This window comes from Balaenoptera musculus, chromosome 13 (genome assembly GCF_009873245.2).
Source record: "Balaenoptera musculus isolate JJ_BM4_2016_0621 chromosome 13, mBalMus1.pri.v3, whole genome shotgun sequence".
In the NCBI taxonomy this organism is placed as follows: Eukaryota; Metazoa; Chordata; class Mammalia; order Artiodactyla; family Balaenopteridae; genus Balaenoptera; species Balaenoptera musculus.
The window spans coordinates 69,732,902-69,750,801 of NC_045797.1; the positions used below are offsets into that span (position 1 = coordinate 69,732,902).

At 54.9% G+C, this 17,900-nt stretch overlaps 2 protein-coding genes across 3 annotated transcripts in view; one reads left to right on the forward strand and one right to left on the reverse strand.

Annotated features, from left to right (window-relative positions):
* Positions 1-666, forward strand: part of CIB4 (calcium and integrin binding family member 4) — a 97,378-nt gene extending 96,712 nt beyond the window's left edge. For both annotated transcript variants that reach the window (XM_036873986.1, XM_036873987.1), the window contains one exon: positions 470-666. In XM_036873986.1, the coding sequence (XP_036729881.1) occupies positions 470-500 (31 nt within the window). In that variant the 3' untranslated portion in view covers positions 501-666. The remainder of the gene's footprint in view (positions 1-469) is intronic.
* Positions 667-2,361: 1,695 nt separating this feature from the next.
* Positions 2,362-17,256, reverse strand: FAM166C (family with sequence similarity 166 member C). Its single transcript, XM_036874032.1, is given in 5 exon segments — positions 2,362-2,506; positions 4,652-4,764; positions 6,018-6,118; positions 6,121-6,296; positions 17,183-17,256. Coding segments are annotated over 5 exon segments (609 nt in total).
* Between the last annotated feature and the right edge of the window lie 644 nt (positions 17,257-17,900).

Genomic DNA, 17,900 nt, shown 5'->3' on the forward strand with positions numbered 1-17,900 from the left:
CCTCAGCTCTGGCTCCAAATTCTCAGAGAATCTGATTGGCCAGCTCCAGGCAGGTGTCCAGCCCTCTTCCAACCGCCTGGTCGGAGCAGAGGGCCCTCCATTCCAACATGGCTGCCAGAGGGCTTAGCCTGGGCAGACTCTCTAAAAGAGGATCCACACTTGGACCACCCCCGCCAACCGAGGTAATTCCTCCTCCTCCATAACAGCCCAGCACATGACTGGAGCTGGAATCCTGTCTGCCTTGAGTATTTTCTTTGAATCTCTCCCATTTCTTTCCACTGGTTCCAGCACCACAAGGTTCTGACAGCCTTTGCATTCTAAATCTGATCAAAGGAGGCTTTGAGTTGGCTTGGGAGAGCTGCAAACTGGCCATCACTCAGAGAAAGGGACACAAGAGGTGTGAACCCAGAAATTAGAGGGGGCTTTACAACTGCAGGCTCGAGGTGGCTAATGGAATTCTTTCTTTCAGCTCCTTTCGGATTCACTCCTGGGGATGCTGATGTGGCCCCAAATACCTGCCCTGGCAGCCTTGAGGGGGACCCTTGGAACTAGGAATTCAACCCCCTGCAGGCGCTGGGGGAAATCTGATTAGAAGAATGACTTTGTCCCCATCCCTCCCTCACTTCTAGAATATTGTTTATTCAATAAAGCAAAAGAAAAGCCTTTCCCTTTTTCCATCAGTTCATCATTTTTTGAGTGCAGGGTCATATAGAAGTACTTTTTATTAAGAACTGCTCATTCCAGGGCTTAAATTCGCCAGTGATGCCAAGACTGGGATGGCCAGTCCTTTTGTGGCCAACACATGTCACAGCAGGGACCAGGCCAAATGGGATGAATTTCACCAGGAAAATACACGTCCTTCCCTCCCTTCCCTGGAGCCTCCGCCCAGCTTCTCTTCTCGCCTCTCGGATGCAGGCTGTACAGAGCTACGCGCTGAGCAGTCTTTCCAAGTGGCGCCTGGCTTCCCAAGACATCTTGGCCCTACTCGGCACCCCTGCACCCTCGGGACGCAACAGTGTGTGACCAGCGATCAGGGTTTATTTGCTTTGCTACTCAGCCAAGCCCTGGAATGAATTTGGCCACCACAGGGGCTCTTTGGGGACCAGCTGGTCTGGCACACAGGAGAGGCCCCTTAGGGGGTCTCTGAAAGCTGTCAGATGCCTACCTGACGGGCACATGTTTTTTCTTGTTTACCCTGTCCTCAGGGGAGGAAGTGTCTAAATGCTGGCTCACGGGGAAGGTCTATTTCACCCTCCCGTGTACTTGAACCTGCTGTGGTTGCCTTGCCTTTAGGGGAAATAAGAGCCCTTTCTTGATGGAGTCCCTTGATCAAATCCAGGAGGTGCTGGAATGTTGGAGAATTCCTATGGTGTGGGTACACACCTGACCCAAGGTTCCCATTCTAGATCCCGTCTCCAAAGGGGCTGTCCCCCACATCCTGTGCCCTGTCCCGCAGACAGGAGGCCTCCCAGGAGGTGGGAAGCAGCGGCTTTCAGACCCTGACCCTCCCAGGCCACCTCCAGATGTGACCTAGGAACCCAGTGTCCACTCTGGCGTAAAGGTCCCTGATGCACAGCGATGCCTTGAAGAGTGTCTTAGTCTCGGGTCCCTTCCCTCCTGTCCCCTTCTAGAAACAGTCCCAGGGGGTAGGTCCCAAGTCAGACTGTCCCTGCCAGTCTGGGCAGAATGCAGAAAGTGGCTTCACCTCTCAGGCACCACAGGGCCCTCCGGGATCTGCGTCATCCCCACCCCACATGGGCCACAAGCAGAGTGTGTGGTGGAGATAGCAGAGCCTGGGAGTCAGAAAGGCCTGGGTTTGAACCCTGGCTGTGCCACTTCTCAGCTGCGTGAGGTTGGACAATTCTTTCCACCTCTGAGCCTTGGTGTCTTTATCAGTAAAGTGGGGGCAACACCCCCTCTCTCACAGGCTATTGTGTGAATGAAATGATGCTGAGCCGAGGCTCAAGTGGGAATCCCTTTGCATCTGACACCAGCGCAAGCATTCCAGGGCCACTGCACCCTCATTCTCAGACATGGCATAATGGGACTTCCTTGATTATCCCAGTGGAAGCAGATGGGAGGTATTTCTGTGCCTGAGTGACCTGCCACCAAGACTCAGGAGCCCTGCAGTCCTCAGGGGAGAGGTGTGTGGGCCCAGCAGGGTGCTGACACTGCCTTTTCTTGGCTCTAACACCTGGGGTGAGCATTCCACAGGCCCCTCAGACACCGTGCTGTGTGACCCTCAGTGCTGTCCTGCTGTGGCCAAGTGCTCCTGGGGCTCAGAGGAGAGGAGCGTGGGAGGGTCACGGATAAAGATTTTATTCCAGAAAGCCGACCTGGTGATGCCGCAGCTCTCAGGCATCAGGCTCTGAACTCAAAGTAGCAGTCCCGCATCTGCCGCTCCTGTGCGGAGACCCTCTTCCCTGATGGGAATGTCTGGTAGGTCCTCAGGTTCTCAGGGGATACTCTTAAAAGGCGCCACGTCTTCTTCGGGCCCAGAGGAGGCCTGGGGGTGAGGATGGAGCTAGTGTTATGCAGTGAACCAGATAGGGAGGGTGAAAAAGGCCCATTTCCCAGCCCGTGCTGCTGACGACCCTGCTGGCTGCTGGTCAGCTCGACACCTGGTAAGTCACCCTGCACTCGAGGTCAGAATGACTTGTGTTTGCACAGCGGTACAGTGGTTAGGAGCAAGGACATAGGTGTCAAGAAGCTGGGATGGATTCTGGCCCAGTTCCTGCTAGAAGTGTACACATGTAAAAATGGACTAATGTCGGTACCTCCCTCCTAGCTCTGTTTTGAGGAGTAGATGAAGTAATGCGTACAAAGCACTTAACATAATGCTGAACAAGAAGCAAACACTCAACAAGTGTTATAAGAAATGTGCTGCTGCTACTGATGATGATGGTGATGGTGGTGGTGATTGGTGATGTTGATGGTGATGGTGATAATGGTGATGTTGATGGTGATGGTGATAATGGTGATGGTGATGGTGATAATGGTGATGGTGATGGTGATGGTGACAATGATGGCAGTGGACCTCAGGGAAGGACAGGGACTTTCCCCGGGCCACAGAGACGATCAGGGCAAAGGCTGAGTGCAGACACTGACCCTCTTACTCCCAACCACCTAGTTGGTCCTCTGTGTTAGATGTGAAGCTGTCAGCAGCAGCACGGGCTGCCAGACAGTTTGGAGAAGGAACAGAGCTGGGCGTCCTGGGGTCCCACAACCGCAGGAGATGCAGATCTGCCTGGAGAGGTCTCAAGGGGAGGACTTGTCCCAGACGAGGCCCCTGCACTGTCTCCAGGGATCGACTGACTCAGAGCCACTCCAAGGGTGGAGATGGGCCAACCTAGAATCCTAGAGTTGGCGTTGGGAGATCTGGGTTCTCTCCAGTTCTGCCTTCAACCAGACTCGCCATGGCACAAGTTCCCGAGGCCATTGTGGAGTCTCAGTTTCCGTATTTAGAAAATGGGCCCATCTGTCCTGCACAGAAAAAACCTATAGAGGATGTTAAATTGTATCTTTAAAAATCATTAAACTTGGGCTTCCCTGGTGGCGCAGTGGTGAGAATCTGCCTGCAATGCAGGGGACACGGGTTCGAGCCCTGGTCTGGAAGATCCACTGCCGCGGAGCAACTAGGTCCGTGAACCACAACTACTGAGCCTGCGCGTCGGAGCCTGTGCTCCGCAACAAGAGAGGCCGCGACAGTTGAGAGGCCCGCGCACCGCGATGAAGAGTGGCCCCCACTTGCCGCAACTGGAGAAGCCCTCGCACAGAAACGAAGACCCAACACAGCCAAAATTAATTAATTAACTAAAAAAAAAAAAGCAACTATACTCCAATTAAGTTAATTAATTAATTTTAAAAATCATTAAAACTCTATGGAAAGGGTTGCTGCTTTATCATAACAACAATGGCAAGGCTCAGGGCTCTTGAGGCAAGCAATGGGTCAGCATGAGTTGAAACCAAGATCTGCCCACTGACCTCCCGGTGCCCCTACTCCACAGGACACCTCACAGCATAGACTTCTGATCTCCCTGCCTGGGTTGTCAGGATGGAGAGTGAGGAAACCACATTGCCCCGATTACCTCACAGGGCAGAGCGGGCCTTCCCCGGGAGAAGAAGCTCTCTCGGATAAAAGCAGCAAACGGCGGACAGGGAGGAACTTTCACATTTGTCAGAGGGACAGTTGGACTTTGAAAAATATGTTCACGTCCCTAAAAGAACATTTTCGGAGTCTGGGCTGGGGCTGGGGAGACAGCCCTGCTTTGTGTAGTACCCTCTGGGACCACCAGAGGGCAGAAGTTCCTTGCTGCACCGAGGGGCTGTGCTGGCGTTTGGACGAGTGTAGCTGCAAAGCTGCCATTGCAGGGGGAGAAGCCTGCAGACTCAGGCCAGCAAGGATTATGGGGTTTGCTCCCAAACTCCCAGGGCATCTGAAAATGCTCTTCCTGATTCCGCCCATTCAGGTTCCTGGCATCCCTCCTGAGGCTGCTGAACCCTGACCCCCTGGCTCTGTAAACTGTCACCCTGTGCATTGTGGGGTAAAGTCTTAACTCATTTCTCAGTCTGGGGGCCTGCATGCCTGGCAAGAGCAGGTGCCCTCTGGCGGTGTGTTGAATGTATGGAGGAGGGGAGGGCAGGCACTCACAGGTCGGTGGGGGTGGGGTACCGTTCCCACTCCCTCACAGGCAGCACGAAGTAGGGGACCCGGGGCGCCATGCCCGTCTTGTCTTGATAGTACTCCCGATGCTGCTGCGTCATCTACAGCTCAACCAAGGAAGAGAGGACAGGTCGTAAGTGTGCAGGAGTGACCTCGGGCCCCTGCAGCCCCTGCCTGGCTGTACCTGGGCAGGGGGGTGGGGGCCGTCTCCCCGAATGCCCTCAGAGAAGAGTCCCCAGCTAGGTGTCCTCCTGAGCCTCAGCTCCTGTCGCCACGCCAGCTTTGCTAGGGCAAGTAAACAAGGCAGGGGACCAGCAGAGGTAGGGGATGTGAAGCCCAGCTCAGTAGGTAGCACAGGTAAGCTGTGTGCGTGTGTGTGTGTGTGTGTGTGTGTGTGTGTCCCTTTCCCTCCCTCCCGGGCAGGTTGTGCTCTGTGAGCCAAGGTGGAGGTAAAGAACGTCCCAGGTGCACAACCCGGTTCCACAGCTCCTCGGAGTCCCACCGCGTGGACCCGGTCATCTCTCCCGGGAAGCTGCCTTCTCATGCAGTCTTCCACCCTGGGGCCTGGAGGCATCTGTGCCCTTGAAATAGGCTGGAAGGGATGCTTGCCAGGGAGCTGAGGGGGACCACAGCGGAGAGGGAGCCCTGGCCTCCCCTGAGCGGGGTGAGCGCCCGTGAGCCTGTGGCTGGCTGGGATGCGTCTGAAACGGATCCAGAGGAGCTTCTGAGCCCGAGGAGCAGGATAAGGACAAGGGGGGGTGTGGGCAGGCCCCCCCCCTCCATCCGCCTCTGTTCCCCTGAGGCGTTGGGGTCTGCTCTGGGCTGAGGCTGACTCGAGCGCATCCTCAATGGGCCTGTGGAGCAGGGAGGTGGTGTCAGGTGGGCACTCCGGATCCAGGTGTACAATCGAGAGTAGACTTGGGGCTGGGAACCGGGGTGGGGCTCAGCGGCCCTCAGAGCGTGTGATTCATCCTGGGGTGAATCTTTAGGGCTTTTTGCTCAGAAAGAGGTAACAAGCATCCAGTGTGGAGAGGCTGCTGGGCAGAGGTGAGGGCGGGAACATCCCCAAAGGCTCCCAGCTTCTCCCGGCCAGTGGGGAGAAACACTCTGGAGCCCCCAGAGCAGGGGGAGGTCAGGGAAGCAAAGCGCTGAGACCCCTCCCCACTCCCCCAGCCAAACTCACCAGCGTTCCCTGCTGGCTCAGGGGCTATGAGGAAGCAAAACAGAGGCGGCTCTGGAGGCTGAGAGTCTCACCCTGTCCCCAAGCGGTACACTCACTCACCACGTGTGGGAGAGGGGACGTCCGGGGTGAGTGCAGGAGGGGTGGCAGTAGCCCAAGCCCGGGGCGCCCCACCTGGTAGAAGCCGCGGAGAGACGAGGCCGAGCGGCGGGCTACTGACTTGTCCAGGTTGAAGCGGGTGCAGGCTGGGGGCGTGCGCCAGCGGTCCCGGGTGCAGAGCGGTCACTCAGCACCTGGTTGGGGTTTGGGAACAAGCTGGCCGGGAAGTGGCCGCCTTTGCGGAAGGCAGTGTGGCTCTTCTCTGCGTTGCCGCTGCTCCTGGAGGTACTTGAGCGTGGTGGTCCGTAAGGGGAGCCGAAGGAGAAGGCCACGCCAGGAACATGGCCTTGGTACCTGAGAGAGCCAGGGGAGGGGGGAGAGATGGGTGATGGCTGCAGGCCAGTTCCGAGAGAGGCCCTGCAAGATTGCGGGCGAGGTCAGCGGCCCCGCTGGTCACCTCCGGGCCTTGAGAGGCTTCCTAAGGTACACGGCCCAGCTCGAGCCCCTGGGGAAGGACAAGTGAAAGAGGCTCTGGGCCTCTGCCTCCCCACAGAGGTCATCTCTCCAGACCAGAGGCTCACACAGGGGCCAGGACACCTGGGCTCCAGTCCTGACGCCCTCAGCGAGGCTGCAGGCAAATCACTCTCCCTCGATGGCCCTCCATTGAAGGAGGGGTTGGCCTGAAGAGGCGGAGGCCTCCTGCAGCTGTGGCGTTCTGCGGTTATCCCGTGAAGGGGCAGGGGGCATGTGATGAGTGTCAACTCTGGTGTAGCCTCGCTTCCGGCACCACAGCCTCACTGGGTGCCACCCAGCCGGCCTGGAGAGCTCGCCCAGGTTCTGGAGCTCTGAGAGCCTTATACAGAGCTCCATCACCCTCTGCGACCAAGGGGGCTAGTGGGAGGGACAAGGGCAGGGCGAGCAGAGATGCTTGGGGACACAGAGAGCACAGCAGACACGGCTCAAGGCCCCTGGTTAAGTGAGACTCACACAGAGAGAACCAAGACTTGTTTGGGGAAAGGGAGGGGAGAGGAGGGGCGAGTCGGTGACATCAGTGAGCATGGGAATCAGACTTCGGGCAAATAAGAGATCAAAGCTCCCCAGTCAGCACAGCCTCCCTGGGCTCCCCCCTCTGAAACCTGGCCCTGCCCCCATGTTGCCACTGAGGTCACTCTTGCCGAGGTCACCAGTGGTCCTCCTGCAGCGCTGGACACTGTGGACCGCTGTCTTCTTGAAATATCACTCATGGTTTCTATTACGCTGCTCTCTTGTTCGCTGTTGGTTTTCACCAACACCTCTTTCTCAGTCTTTTCTCAGTCTCCTTCTCATCATGTTCCCTCTCTGCCCACTTCCCCTGGGGTCTGTCCAGGGCCCACCCAGTCTTCCTGGTGATGGCCTCCATGCCGTGGCCTTAACCTTCACCTGTGTGTGCAGGACCCCTGGTCTCCAGCTCCAGCTCAGAAGTTCCCTCCAAGCTTCAGACTCCTGTGTACAGCTGCACACTACGCATCTCCCTGGGATGTCCCCCAGGCCTCACCTCCCACCTCCACCTTCCGCAACAGTCTAGTCCCACCTCCGTGAAGAGCACTCCGCGATGTCCAAGGCAGAGCGGGCATCCACCTCCCCCAGCTTCATCCCTCACATCCCATCAGCCACCAAGCCCTGCAGCTGCATGCCCGCCACCTGAGCTCAAGCTCCGTCGCCTTTCACCTGGACCGCGGCTGCAGCCTCCTCCCTGTTCTCCTGTCTGCACTCGCACCTCCAGCCCATTTTCCACACTTCAACCAGACTGAACTTTCTGAAGTCAGCTCCTTAGCGTGGCAGGCAAGGCTGTCAGTCACCTGACCCTTGTCTCTGTCTCTGCCTCATCAGTTACCCTACAGCCCGGTTGCAAACAGCCATTGCAGTTCCTGTGTGTAATTGCCCTTCCTGCCCCCCATCCCACCTTTCCCCTCACTCTCCCCACTGGGGTCTTGCCCTGTGCCTTCTGCCATCAGGAATGACAAACCTGTCCACCACCACCCCACCCCCTGCCCCTTGCCCTCCCAGTACAAAAGGTCCTTTAAGACTTGCCTAAATGTCACTTCTTTGAAGAAGCCTTTCCTTGCCACCTCTTCTAGGTCTAGGTGGGTCCCACTCTCTGTTCTCTCTGTGCCCTAAACCCCTTCCACCAGCTGCATCTCACCCTGTCCTGCTACTGTCCGCGTACATCTTGTCTCCCTGCTAGACTGGGAGCTTCTCAAGGGCAGAGTTTGATCACATCTTACTCATGTCTGATCCCCAGTTCTCCGAACCGGGTCAGGCACATGGTCTGTGGGGAGGAAATGTCTATTAAACAAATGACAAGGTGAGTAGCTGGTGTGCCAACAGTACCAGTGACGTTACGGTGGGACCTACAGACACAGACACTGGAAGCCGGTGGCCATGCTCCAGGGCCCTCCAATGCATCTCCTGAGACCACCCCACTGCAAGGCTTGACGTCTGACTTCCTCCCGGTTGAGCTCCCTCCCCGACATGAAAACATTCCCAGGGAAGCCCCGGAAAGTGCAGGGAGCCGGCCAGGCCACTCGTCCTGCACCAGAGGCCAAAGCACGGTGAGGCCCTTGAAGACGTGCTTCAGTATTACCTCTGAGGGCTGCCCTGGGCCTCAGGCTCCTCACAGGTAGAATGCGTGTTGGCCTAGAGTTAGAAAGAAATGCATGATTTCATCTTTGGATGAAAGGCGAGAAAGTTAAGCACCGTGATTACTGATGCACCTTCCAATGGCTTTCCACTGTAGGCAGAATAGAAGGAGTCCTTCCCCGGTTCCTGGTCCTACCCTCCCTCCGCAGCTCTACCTTCCTGCGATCCTGCAGCATTTGAGGCTGGCCCGGGGCCAGAGCAGTGAGCGACGGGGCTGCGGAGTGGGCAGCAGAGGGGAGAGACCCTCCACTGGACTCAGGCCTTTCTCCAGCCTCACCTCTCTCATCCCTTGGCTTCTTTCTGCCCTGGGTGCCGTGACCCTGGTGGTCCTAACCCTCTCCCTCCTGCCTCAGTGCCCCTTCCTGTTGGCCCCTCCTGAGTTCCTTGCTGGCGGCCACGTCTCCTGTCCTCGAAAGATGGTGGGGTTGGTGAGTGCCTGTGAGCCTGTGGGGTCACCTTGGCCACTTTCAGGACGGAGTCCTCTTCTTTGCCATGGCCTTCCCCCTCCTGGGCTGCAGCACCCTCTCCTGCCTCACCAAGGCCTCACTCCCCCATCCGTCTGTCCCTGTCTCTCAGCCTCTGTCCCCCCTCCCACCCATCTGGGATCTCTCCTGCTCCCCTAGTGTCTTCTCCTCTGCCCACAAACATTCAAAGCTTTTCCTAGATTGCAAAATTCCACACTTGGCCTTGCTGCTTTCTACAACCCTTTCTCTTCCTTTATTTCCAAATTTCTCCAAGGAATCCTCTATACTACTCTCTGCTTTCATTTCTTCTATTCCTATGCTTTCCTTCTGACCCATCACTTGAATGTGTGCTTGTGCTTTTTCATGACGGTCATATAAGATCATCCAGTCACCAGATCCAACATCCTTGGCCCACACTCCCTCTCTGCAACATTCACACTGATGAAGAAACTCATTTGGAAGAAGCATCACCTAAGATAAAGAGGCAGAGTCCCTGAAAGTTCTTTGTGCTGTGTATGGAAACGTCATAAAAATAGCAGTGCCATCATCAAGAAGTCAAGACAAGCAGTTGGGAGGTTGCTTCCTCCTTCATCGCTATGAGTCGTTCCGTGTGGAGGGAACTGTCCACCAGCCGTCCTCCAGCCCTCACTTGTTCTTCCACATTAGAAGATGGAGGAACATCTACCTGTGGGGGTGAAGCCCACTCTCCCTGCCTCTTTTGCTTGGAAGCAAGGAAGCCCACCCTGCTCCTCCACGCCCTGTTTTGGGGACCCACTCTGCCCCTTCAGGAGGAAAGCCTGCCCCAGCCCAGCCTGGCCATCTCATCCGGGTTCAGAGTCCAGCCCCCATTCTCCAACGCAAGCTTTCCCTCTTTTATCTTCTTTCTCAAGTGGTTCAGAACGCAGGGGATGAAAGAGGTTGCCGGTCACCAGGTGTTGCCAAACTCCAACACAGAGAAAATGAAGCAACAGAATGAAAACTAAAGAAACAACCGTCTACAGCACTCTGCACAGAAAAAGAGCAGGACCCAAGAATATCGAACTGGCCAGTCATCCAGGTATAAAGGCAGCTGTATGAAAGAACTCAGGAAATAAAGCACCCAAAGCTCTTCTTGAAAGCAGTGTTCAATGATGAATCCTGCCAACTAAGAGATGATTCAAAAGAAAAAAATACTCAGGAATGTAGAACCTCTGTAAGAATGACTGGTGGTTACTTCACATCTATTTAAGTGCAGAGAACCAAGAATAGCTACTAGGTGAAGGCTGGCTGCAGAAAAGAATGTAAATGTTATAAAACCTGTCAAAGGAAAAAATAATTTAAGCAACAAAAGTTGGGGGGTGGGTGGAGGGGAGACGGGCGTGCACTTAGAATTTCTAAAGCATAGTCAATCAGTGGCATCTAAAATTGAAACACGTTGGTGAAAATAACACAATGTAATTAACCCCTTAACGGTGCTTATTCTCTCTCCCTCTCTCCGTCAGAGGGAACTTTTAGAAATGGAGATCTCTTATGATGAATTAGCATTTATCTAAAATCTGTTCTTCCATTTTACTTCAGTATCTTTCTCTTCAGTTAAGTTTGAGTAACATTAAATTTCATGCTTTTCATTTTAAAATAGTAAGTATGGTAAGATCATATTTTTATAAAATTGCTCTCTTATCTTTCTGTCCATTGATCCATCCACCCATCCATTTAGTCTTTTATCTGAATATACACATAAAAAGAAATCTAAAATGATTTTTAGGTTAATTCCAGGTGTTTGGATTTGGGGTGATTTGCTGCGTTCTTCTTTACCTGCACAGGTAATACTTTTTAAGAGAGTCAGATGGCATTAAGAGTTACTTTATTGGGAACCCACTGTGTGCCGGTGCGATGCTAGGTGTCGAGAATACAAAAGCCTGCATCGCTCAGCCCTCCTTCCTCCCGCCTCCCCCTCATTCAGTATTTATTGAGTCCTGATGTGTGTGTGCAGGAATGGTGCCAGCAGTCAAGGCTCTAATGCTATTAAACACGAGGAGGGAAGGCCCATTCCCATGAAGGTCGGGTGGGGAGAGTACTGGTGGAGCTCCATGAAGGGGTCTCCATCGGGGGAGGCTTTGAGGAAAACCTCAGCGTGGAGGAGGACGGACTGGAGTCTGGCTCTCTTCCCCTGCTCATCTTCTAGGTGCTGGTGTTGCCCCAGGGTCCTCTTCTCTCTTCAGGGACCCACTCCCTCTGGGAGAGCTCGTCCACGTTAGACTTCCAACACCGAGGACACCCAGATCGGTGTCTCCAGCTCTGACCCTTCTCCCGGCTACAGATCCCCCACACCCGGCTGTCCACGAGGACTTGCCCAGGGCCCCCAGACTCAGCACAACTGAAGACAGCCGGCTGCTCCTCCTGGACATCCCTGTCCTGGCTAACACCACCTCACCTACCAGAATCCACCAGAATCCACCAGAAACCGGGCATCACCCTGCCAACTGTCACATCCAACCTCTCCCTAAGTCCTGCTTTTGCTCCCTCCTTAGTGACTTTCCCACTGCCCTCCTCCATCCCATGGCTACAAGCCCTCCTCTTGCTCACCTGGACAGCCTCAGATCTCCTAGCTAGTCCCCTAGACCAAGTGTCACCCCTGCAGCCTGTCGTCCACACTGATGCCAGAGTGACCTTTCATCATCTGATCACCATGGCTCACCTCTCTTTTCACTTCCCCATGGACACCTGATGCCCCAGAAGTGTTACTCACATCCCTGGGGCCCCACGTGCTCTCCAAGCCTTCACACACGTTTCCTCCGCCTGCATCTCCTCCTGCCTCCTGGGGCATCTTGCCCTCACTCACAGAGCCAGGCTCCCTGTCGCCTTTCCTGGCCACCCACCCTCTGCCCAGCATCTCTGCCTCACAGCAGGATTATGATCCTTCATCGACACCAAGATCCACATTAGCTCAGCTCCTCTGCTAATGAGTGTTCTCTTTTATCCTCAAAACCTACACAGCCCCTGACACATGACAAGTGCTCAGTAATGTTCACTGAAGGAGGCTCAAGTCCAGAAGCCGGGGGCACCATTTCCTGGAACGCTGGGCTCCTGTCTGACGAGCACGCGGGCCCAGAGCGCCCCACCCACAGGGGCGTCTGCACACCTCAAAGAAAGGAGCTATAGAAAAGTGACATGTCATCGTGATTCTTGTCTTTGCCACCCCCAGGCTCCCCGCCACACTCCTCCTCTGCTGCCTGCTTTCCCACCTTCTCTGAATGCCAAGATATTTGCATCCCAATAGAAGAGAAGCCCTCTCCTCCGCAATCCTCCTAAGGCTCTGCGTGGGTTCTGGATTCCATTCAGCCCCTCTTGCTGAGGGCGGGGCCCGTGCACACGCGCACGCGCGTGTGTGTGTGTGTGTGTGTGCGCGCACACATGCCCATGCACATGGTCATATTTATTTAGCCCTCAGCGGGCACACCTTGACTAGTAGGTCTATGTCCCTGCACGCACTTGCATTTGCGAGCTGTGAGCGTGACAGTGCGGTTCCATGGTAGAGCCCCGTTTTTGTTGGGCGTGTGGCACGCCATGGTGGAGAGGACAGAGGGGAACGGCATGTTTCACGATGGGGCATCGAATGGGCCCTACGGACCCTCACACCTCCTCCTCCTCGACCCCTTCATCCATCCCTGCCCCTCACCCACCTGCGCACCACACAGGCTTGGAGAAGGTGCTCAGCCGGGTCCGCCGTCACAGTCCCCTGAGGTTACTGGGCACACAGGGAGCCATCCCTCCCCGCCTCTTAATAGCACTGCTTGGTCCCCCAGCTAACATTCAGAGTAATTACCGTTCGCCATCAGGGATCCCATGAGCAGCTTATTAACTAATTAACTTGTTACTGTGCAGCCTGTTCTCATTCCAAGAGCACCCTCATCTCCACACACTTCCCGCTGAGTACGGTTCTGATCAGGTCCCTCCCTTGGGCAACAACCTTCAAGGGCTCCCCAGCACCTGGGAAATTAAGAACAAACTGGGCCAGGTGCTCAAGGCCCTGCTTGACATGCGCCCCCATGAGAGGTCTTTCCAGTCTTATCACCCACTTCCGTGTCCCAGTGTAACTGAGCAGGACCCTACGGGGCCTTCCAAGGACAGAATCCCCAACCGTGTCTTCCGCCTGCCTCTCGTCTGTAGAAGAACTTCAGCCTCCCAGGCCTTCCCAGAGTTCCAAAGAATAAATTTAATCAGAGACGTGAGAAAATGCAGAAAGACAGGAAAACAGTCAAGCAAGATGAAATAGTAATAGTTCAGCCATTAAACAAAGTCAAGGACCTCTAGTTCCTCCGCAAGACTGTAGATAATATTCTGAGCCATGTCCCTTTGAGCCATTTTGCAGATACTGACCCCACCCCAACAGGCGGAAGAAGTTAATTTGCCTGCTGCCCACAAGGACAGAGACCCCAGACTGGCTGGAACCAGAAGGTTGATGATGGTAACTCCTGATTACCTCACCACCAACCAATCAGAAGAATGTCACGGCGTGCTGATCACACACCCCACAAACCCCTTCCCTCACCCTATCTTTAAAAACATTTGCCTGAAGCCTTTGGGGAGTTGGGGGCTTTTGAGCACTAGCTACTTGGACTCCTTTCTTGGTGCCCTGCAATAAAACGCAGCACTTTCCTTCACAGCAACCCAGGTCAATGGATTGGTTTACTGTGCTCAGGCAAGCAGACCCAAGTTTGGTTCGGTAACACCAGCTTTGCCACTCCAGGCAAAAAGGCCATTTGTTGCCTTTCAAAGCATATTCTGCTGGTAACTCCCACCCCATGCCTTTCCCCATGCCATCCCCTCCGTCCAGAAGATGCTTCCTCCTCTCCCCAAATTGTGATCTTCTCCACTCCTTCAAGGTACATTTCATACACCCCCCTTTCCCATCGAGCCTCTTCCGACCCACCATAGACCATTGCCTGTCCCTGCCATTTGAACTGTCTTTGATCTTTGTGCCTCTCTTATGTCTCAGTTCACATTCTGCTGTGTTGTAATTACCTGGGCCCTAGTATATTCTTCCCTTCTGAACTGTCACTCCACGGGGAGAGAGGGCTGGTTCTACTCATACTTGCATCCCTGGCACCCAGTAGATGCTCTGCAAGTATTTGCTGAATTGAACTGACAAATGGGGGCACAGCTCTATGGGCTTATGATTCTTCTGCAGAGAATGATGGTCCCCTGTTACAAAGCCCAGGTGCCGGAGCCCCTCATCCCCCATTCTTAGGAAAGGCTCCCCAGTTCCTCAGGGCTGTGTGAGTGGCATCAGGTAGCTATGGGGGCACTTGGGCCTCCTACATCCTCCTGGGCAGACGGCCTTTGTTTTGTACCCCAGGATGCATGGGCAGGTCAAGTGCTCGGACTGGGAGCCCGTTGAGGTGTGGTGGGAGGCAGAGAGCAAAGGAATGGGTACCACCTAGATCTGACCTGCGGGCAGGAAGCACAGAGTGTCACTGAGCCAGTCTCATCCCTCTAAAAGCCTTACAACCCCAGGATCTCTGACCCGAGAGCTCCCTGCTCACTGCAGGGAGGGCACACGGGCCAGAAAGTGGCAAAATGTCTGAGGGCTGCACTGCCCAGAGCAGCAAGGGAGGAGGTGGAGCGTCCTTGTCTGAGGACCAGCATCTTGTTCCCCTCAGTACCCAGAATCAGGCCTTGAACACTGTAGAGATCTAACTGATGATGATTGCTAGCAGTTGGAGAGAGCAGGGTGTTGAAGTCACAGAGACCTGGCTGGGCAACCTGATGAAAGACCTTGGGCAGTTTTGCATGTGGGTTGACACCTGGGTTGTTGTGAAGATTTTTTTTTTTTTAAGTTTGTAAAAAGCCCAGCTCAGTGCCTGGCATATAATAGGTGCTTATACATGGGGGTTCACAGTGCTACTACAGGGCATCAGGGACCTGGTTCCAGCCCAGCTCTTCCGTCACCAGCCTGAGGCTCAGGCAAGTCCCCATCCCCCAGACCTCAGTGACCATGTCTGGAACGGAAGGTGGTGGTGGGGCTGGACTACCTAGTTTCCGAGGTCCTCACCACTGCAAGATTTTCTGCCTCTATGAATAAAACTGGTAAGGAGGACGATCTGAATGTCAGAAGAGACTGGTTGCACTTAAAATCCTGTGATTCATCTTTGAAAAGACATACAAAATAATAATTACCCAAGTGTGGCAGGGAATCTTGGATTCTTTCATTACGTTAACAAAATTGCCAGTAAGGTAGCATTTAGACACATAAGACAACTCAATTCATTCCTTGTTGATGAGAATCTTTAGGGGAGAGCACATCCCTCCCAGAAAGATCCAGCCAAGAAAGTAACACATAAGGGCTCAGCTGCTCAAACTAGCCCATCCACGCTTGGAACCTTATTTATGATTCACTTGTTATCACAATTTCTAGATCAGTCAGAGGACAGGGCACTCAAGGGAACTGCAGACGAGTGGCGTGGATAGAGAAGTATCCTGGGATTGCTTCTGAAACATGCAGCTTCCCTCCCCGCAACCTGGGACAGAGTGGGGGAGCCGTGGGGGAGGGTTAGGTTTCCAACGGAGACTGAGGTGGGCTTAAGACAAAAATATAGCAATGTATGAAATCAAATTTCATGATAAACACCCAGAGTGTGGTGTCAACACCACTATCCAAGGCTGCAGAGATGGTGTTGAGCTCAACCTTATGTATTTACACCAGACTGGGAACCCCTCCAGGGCAGCCCCCCACTTGTTTGTCTTAACCCAACACCTGGCCCATCCCAAGCACTCAACACATCTTTATCAAAGGAATGCCTAAACGATTGAAAGAATTAATAGGAAAATCCTTAGTCATCTTCTCCAACACACCTGGCTTGACTTCAGGAAACAACTGTGACCTGGTAAATCAGCTTTGTCTGATGGGAACTGAAGCAGCCTTTGAGCCCTCTAAGGCCCAGGAAAGGCCCTGTCCACAAAGGGGCTGGATTAAAGCTACGGAACCTACCCCTACTTACTGTACTACCTCTGTGTGCAGAAATTATTTTAATATCACAGCTCCTCTATGTCAGCCTTATTCTGCCTGCTTCAAGACAACGCAAACGTCACACAAAATATACAGTGAGACCTTTTCTTTGTTTTGCAGTCTGTTTAGTTTGCGGAAGAGAGCATGTGTTTTTCCACCCACATGGAGATCCTGCCTGCAAAACTCTCAAGACATTAATTTCATTCATTCTTTCAATACAGATGTGCAGGTGCTGTGCAGGCGGCTTCTCAGAATCCAGCCCCCATCCTCAATGCCCATGTTGACTAGTAGGACAGAGAAGACAATCTCACACCCTGGAAGAGGAGGTTGGGAGTGGAAATCTCAGACACTTTGAGGAAAAGGACCAAAGAATGGAAGGGAGCGGTCGGACTTGCACCTTAGCTGTCTGGAGTGTGAAAACATCCAGAGAAAGGAAATGTAGGTTTTGCCCTGCATCCGAAAATGCTAAAGGCAGGGCAGGTCTGGGGGCTGGGAAGCTTTCAAAGGCAGCATTCTGTGAGGATTAAGGGAGATCAGTGGGAGAACCGATGAGGCGATCCAGTGGGTAGCGCACGCCACTAAACGTTACTGCCGGTCCTGCCTTGTCAGATTCTTCGAGCCCCGCTCCCGGGTGCGCACCCGGTCGCCTTTGCTCCTTGAACCAACAAGTAATTCATGTTGCGGGAATCCTGCGTGCCCCCACTGTGGTGGGGGCCGAAGAGCCCGCCCCCTTCTCGGGGACTCCTCACCCTCTTGTTCCTGCCCGGCGTCTCCAAACACCCACCCCACACGTCGTCTCCCCCTCCTCCCCCTGACCCGGACCCCAACCACGGTTATCCCGGCCCGGCGGGCTCCGCGCTCGCTAGGTACCGACTTCCTACCGAAGGGGACCTGGAGAGCCCCCGCCGCGCCCAGCCACTGCCTTGAGAGCTCAAACCCCTGGGGAGGCCACCCCGCCAGGTGAAAACTTGGCGCCCCGGGTTCCTTCAGCCCCCAAAGGGCGGAGTTTCGAGGCCGGTGGAGGGTTTTGTGGAGGGAGGAGGGGAGAGACCGCCCGCAGGGGCTCTGATCCCCAGGTTCAGGCGGGGCCTGGTGTGCGGCGGTCTTACCCGGGCATGAGGCCGGGGGCCACGTAGGCGGCGTTGAACTCGGTCAGTAGGGTGCCCGCGCCGCGGGAGGCCATGGTGGGGGCGGCGAGCGCGCAGCGAGCCCGGGCGCTCTGGACACACGGTCAACAGCACGGGTTACCCGGCAACCGTGCGCCTGGCAACGCCAGGGGGGCTGCGCCGCCGCCGCGTTCCGGGGCCCCGCACCCCGCTCGCAGTCCCCTTCTAGGAGCAGCCAGGCGGGGCGCGCCCGCGAGACGTTACCGCATCTCCACGTGCTCTCCTGTGTGACCCTGCAAATCGTCGCTCCCACCCAAGCCTCCCTTTTCGCCTCCTTGCATCTTTCAACTTCCCCGCCAGGCCAGATGGTTGATGCTCCGAGGCGGGTCGGAGGTGGAAACGGTGCACAAAGCAGCAGCCCAAGCTCGGCTCAGCCCCAGGGCCCGAGTGGCCACAGGGACCTCAAGAGCCATTGCTCCCCAAGGTTTTCCACCGGGGCCCCGTTCCGCGGGGCCTCCAGGAGGGGGCTTCAGACGTGTGTCCCGCTTGGCGTGTTTGCCCAGGACACTGTAATTTAAGTGTGTGTGTGTGTGTGTGTGTGTGTACGAACGTCGGGAGCGAAGGACATTTTTCTCCTTAATCTCTCCTCTCTCCCTAGGAACTTCCTTCTCACCTCCGCTTGCCTCTCAAACTACTCCACAAGAGAGGTTTATCAGTAAGG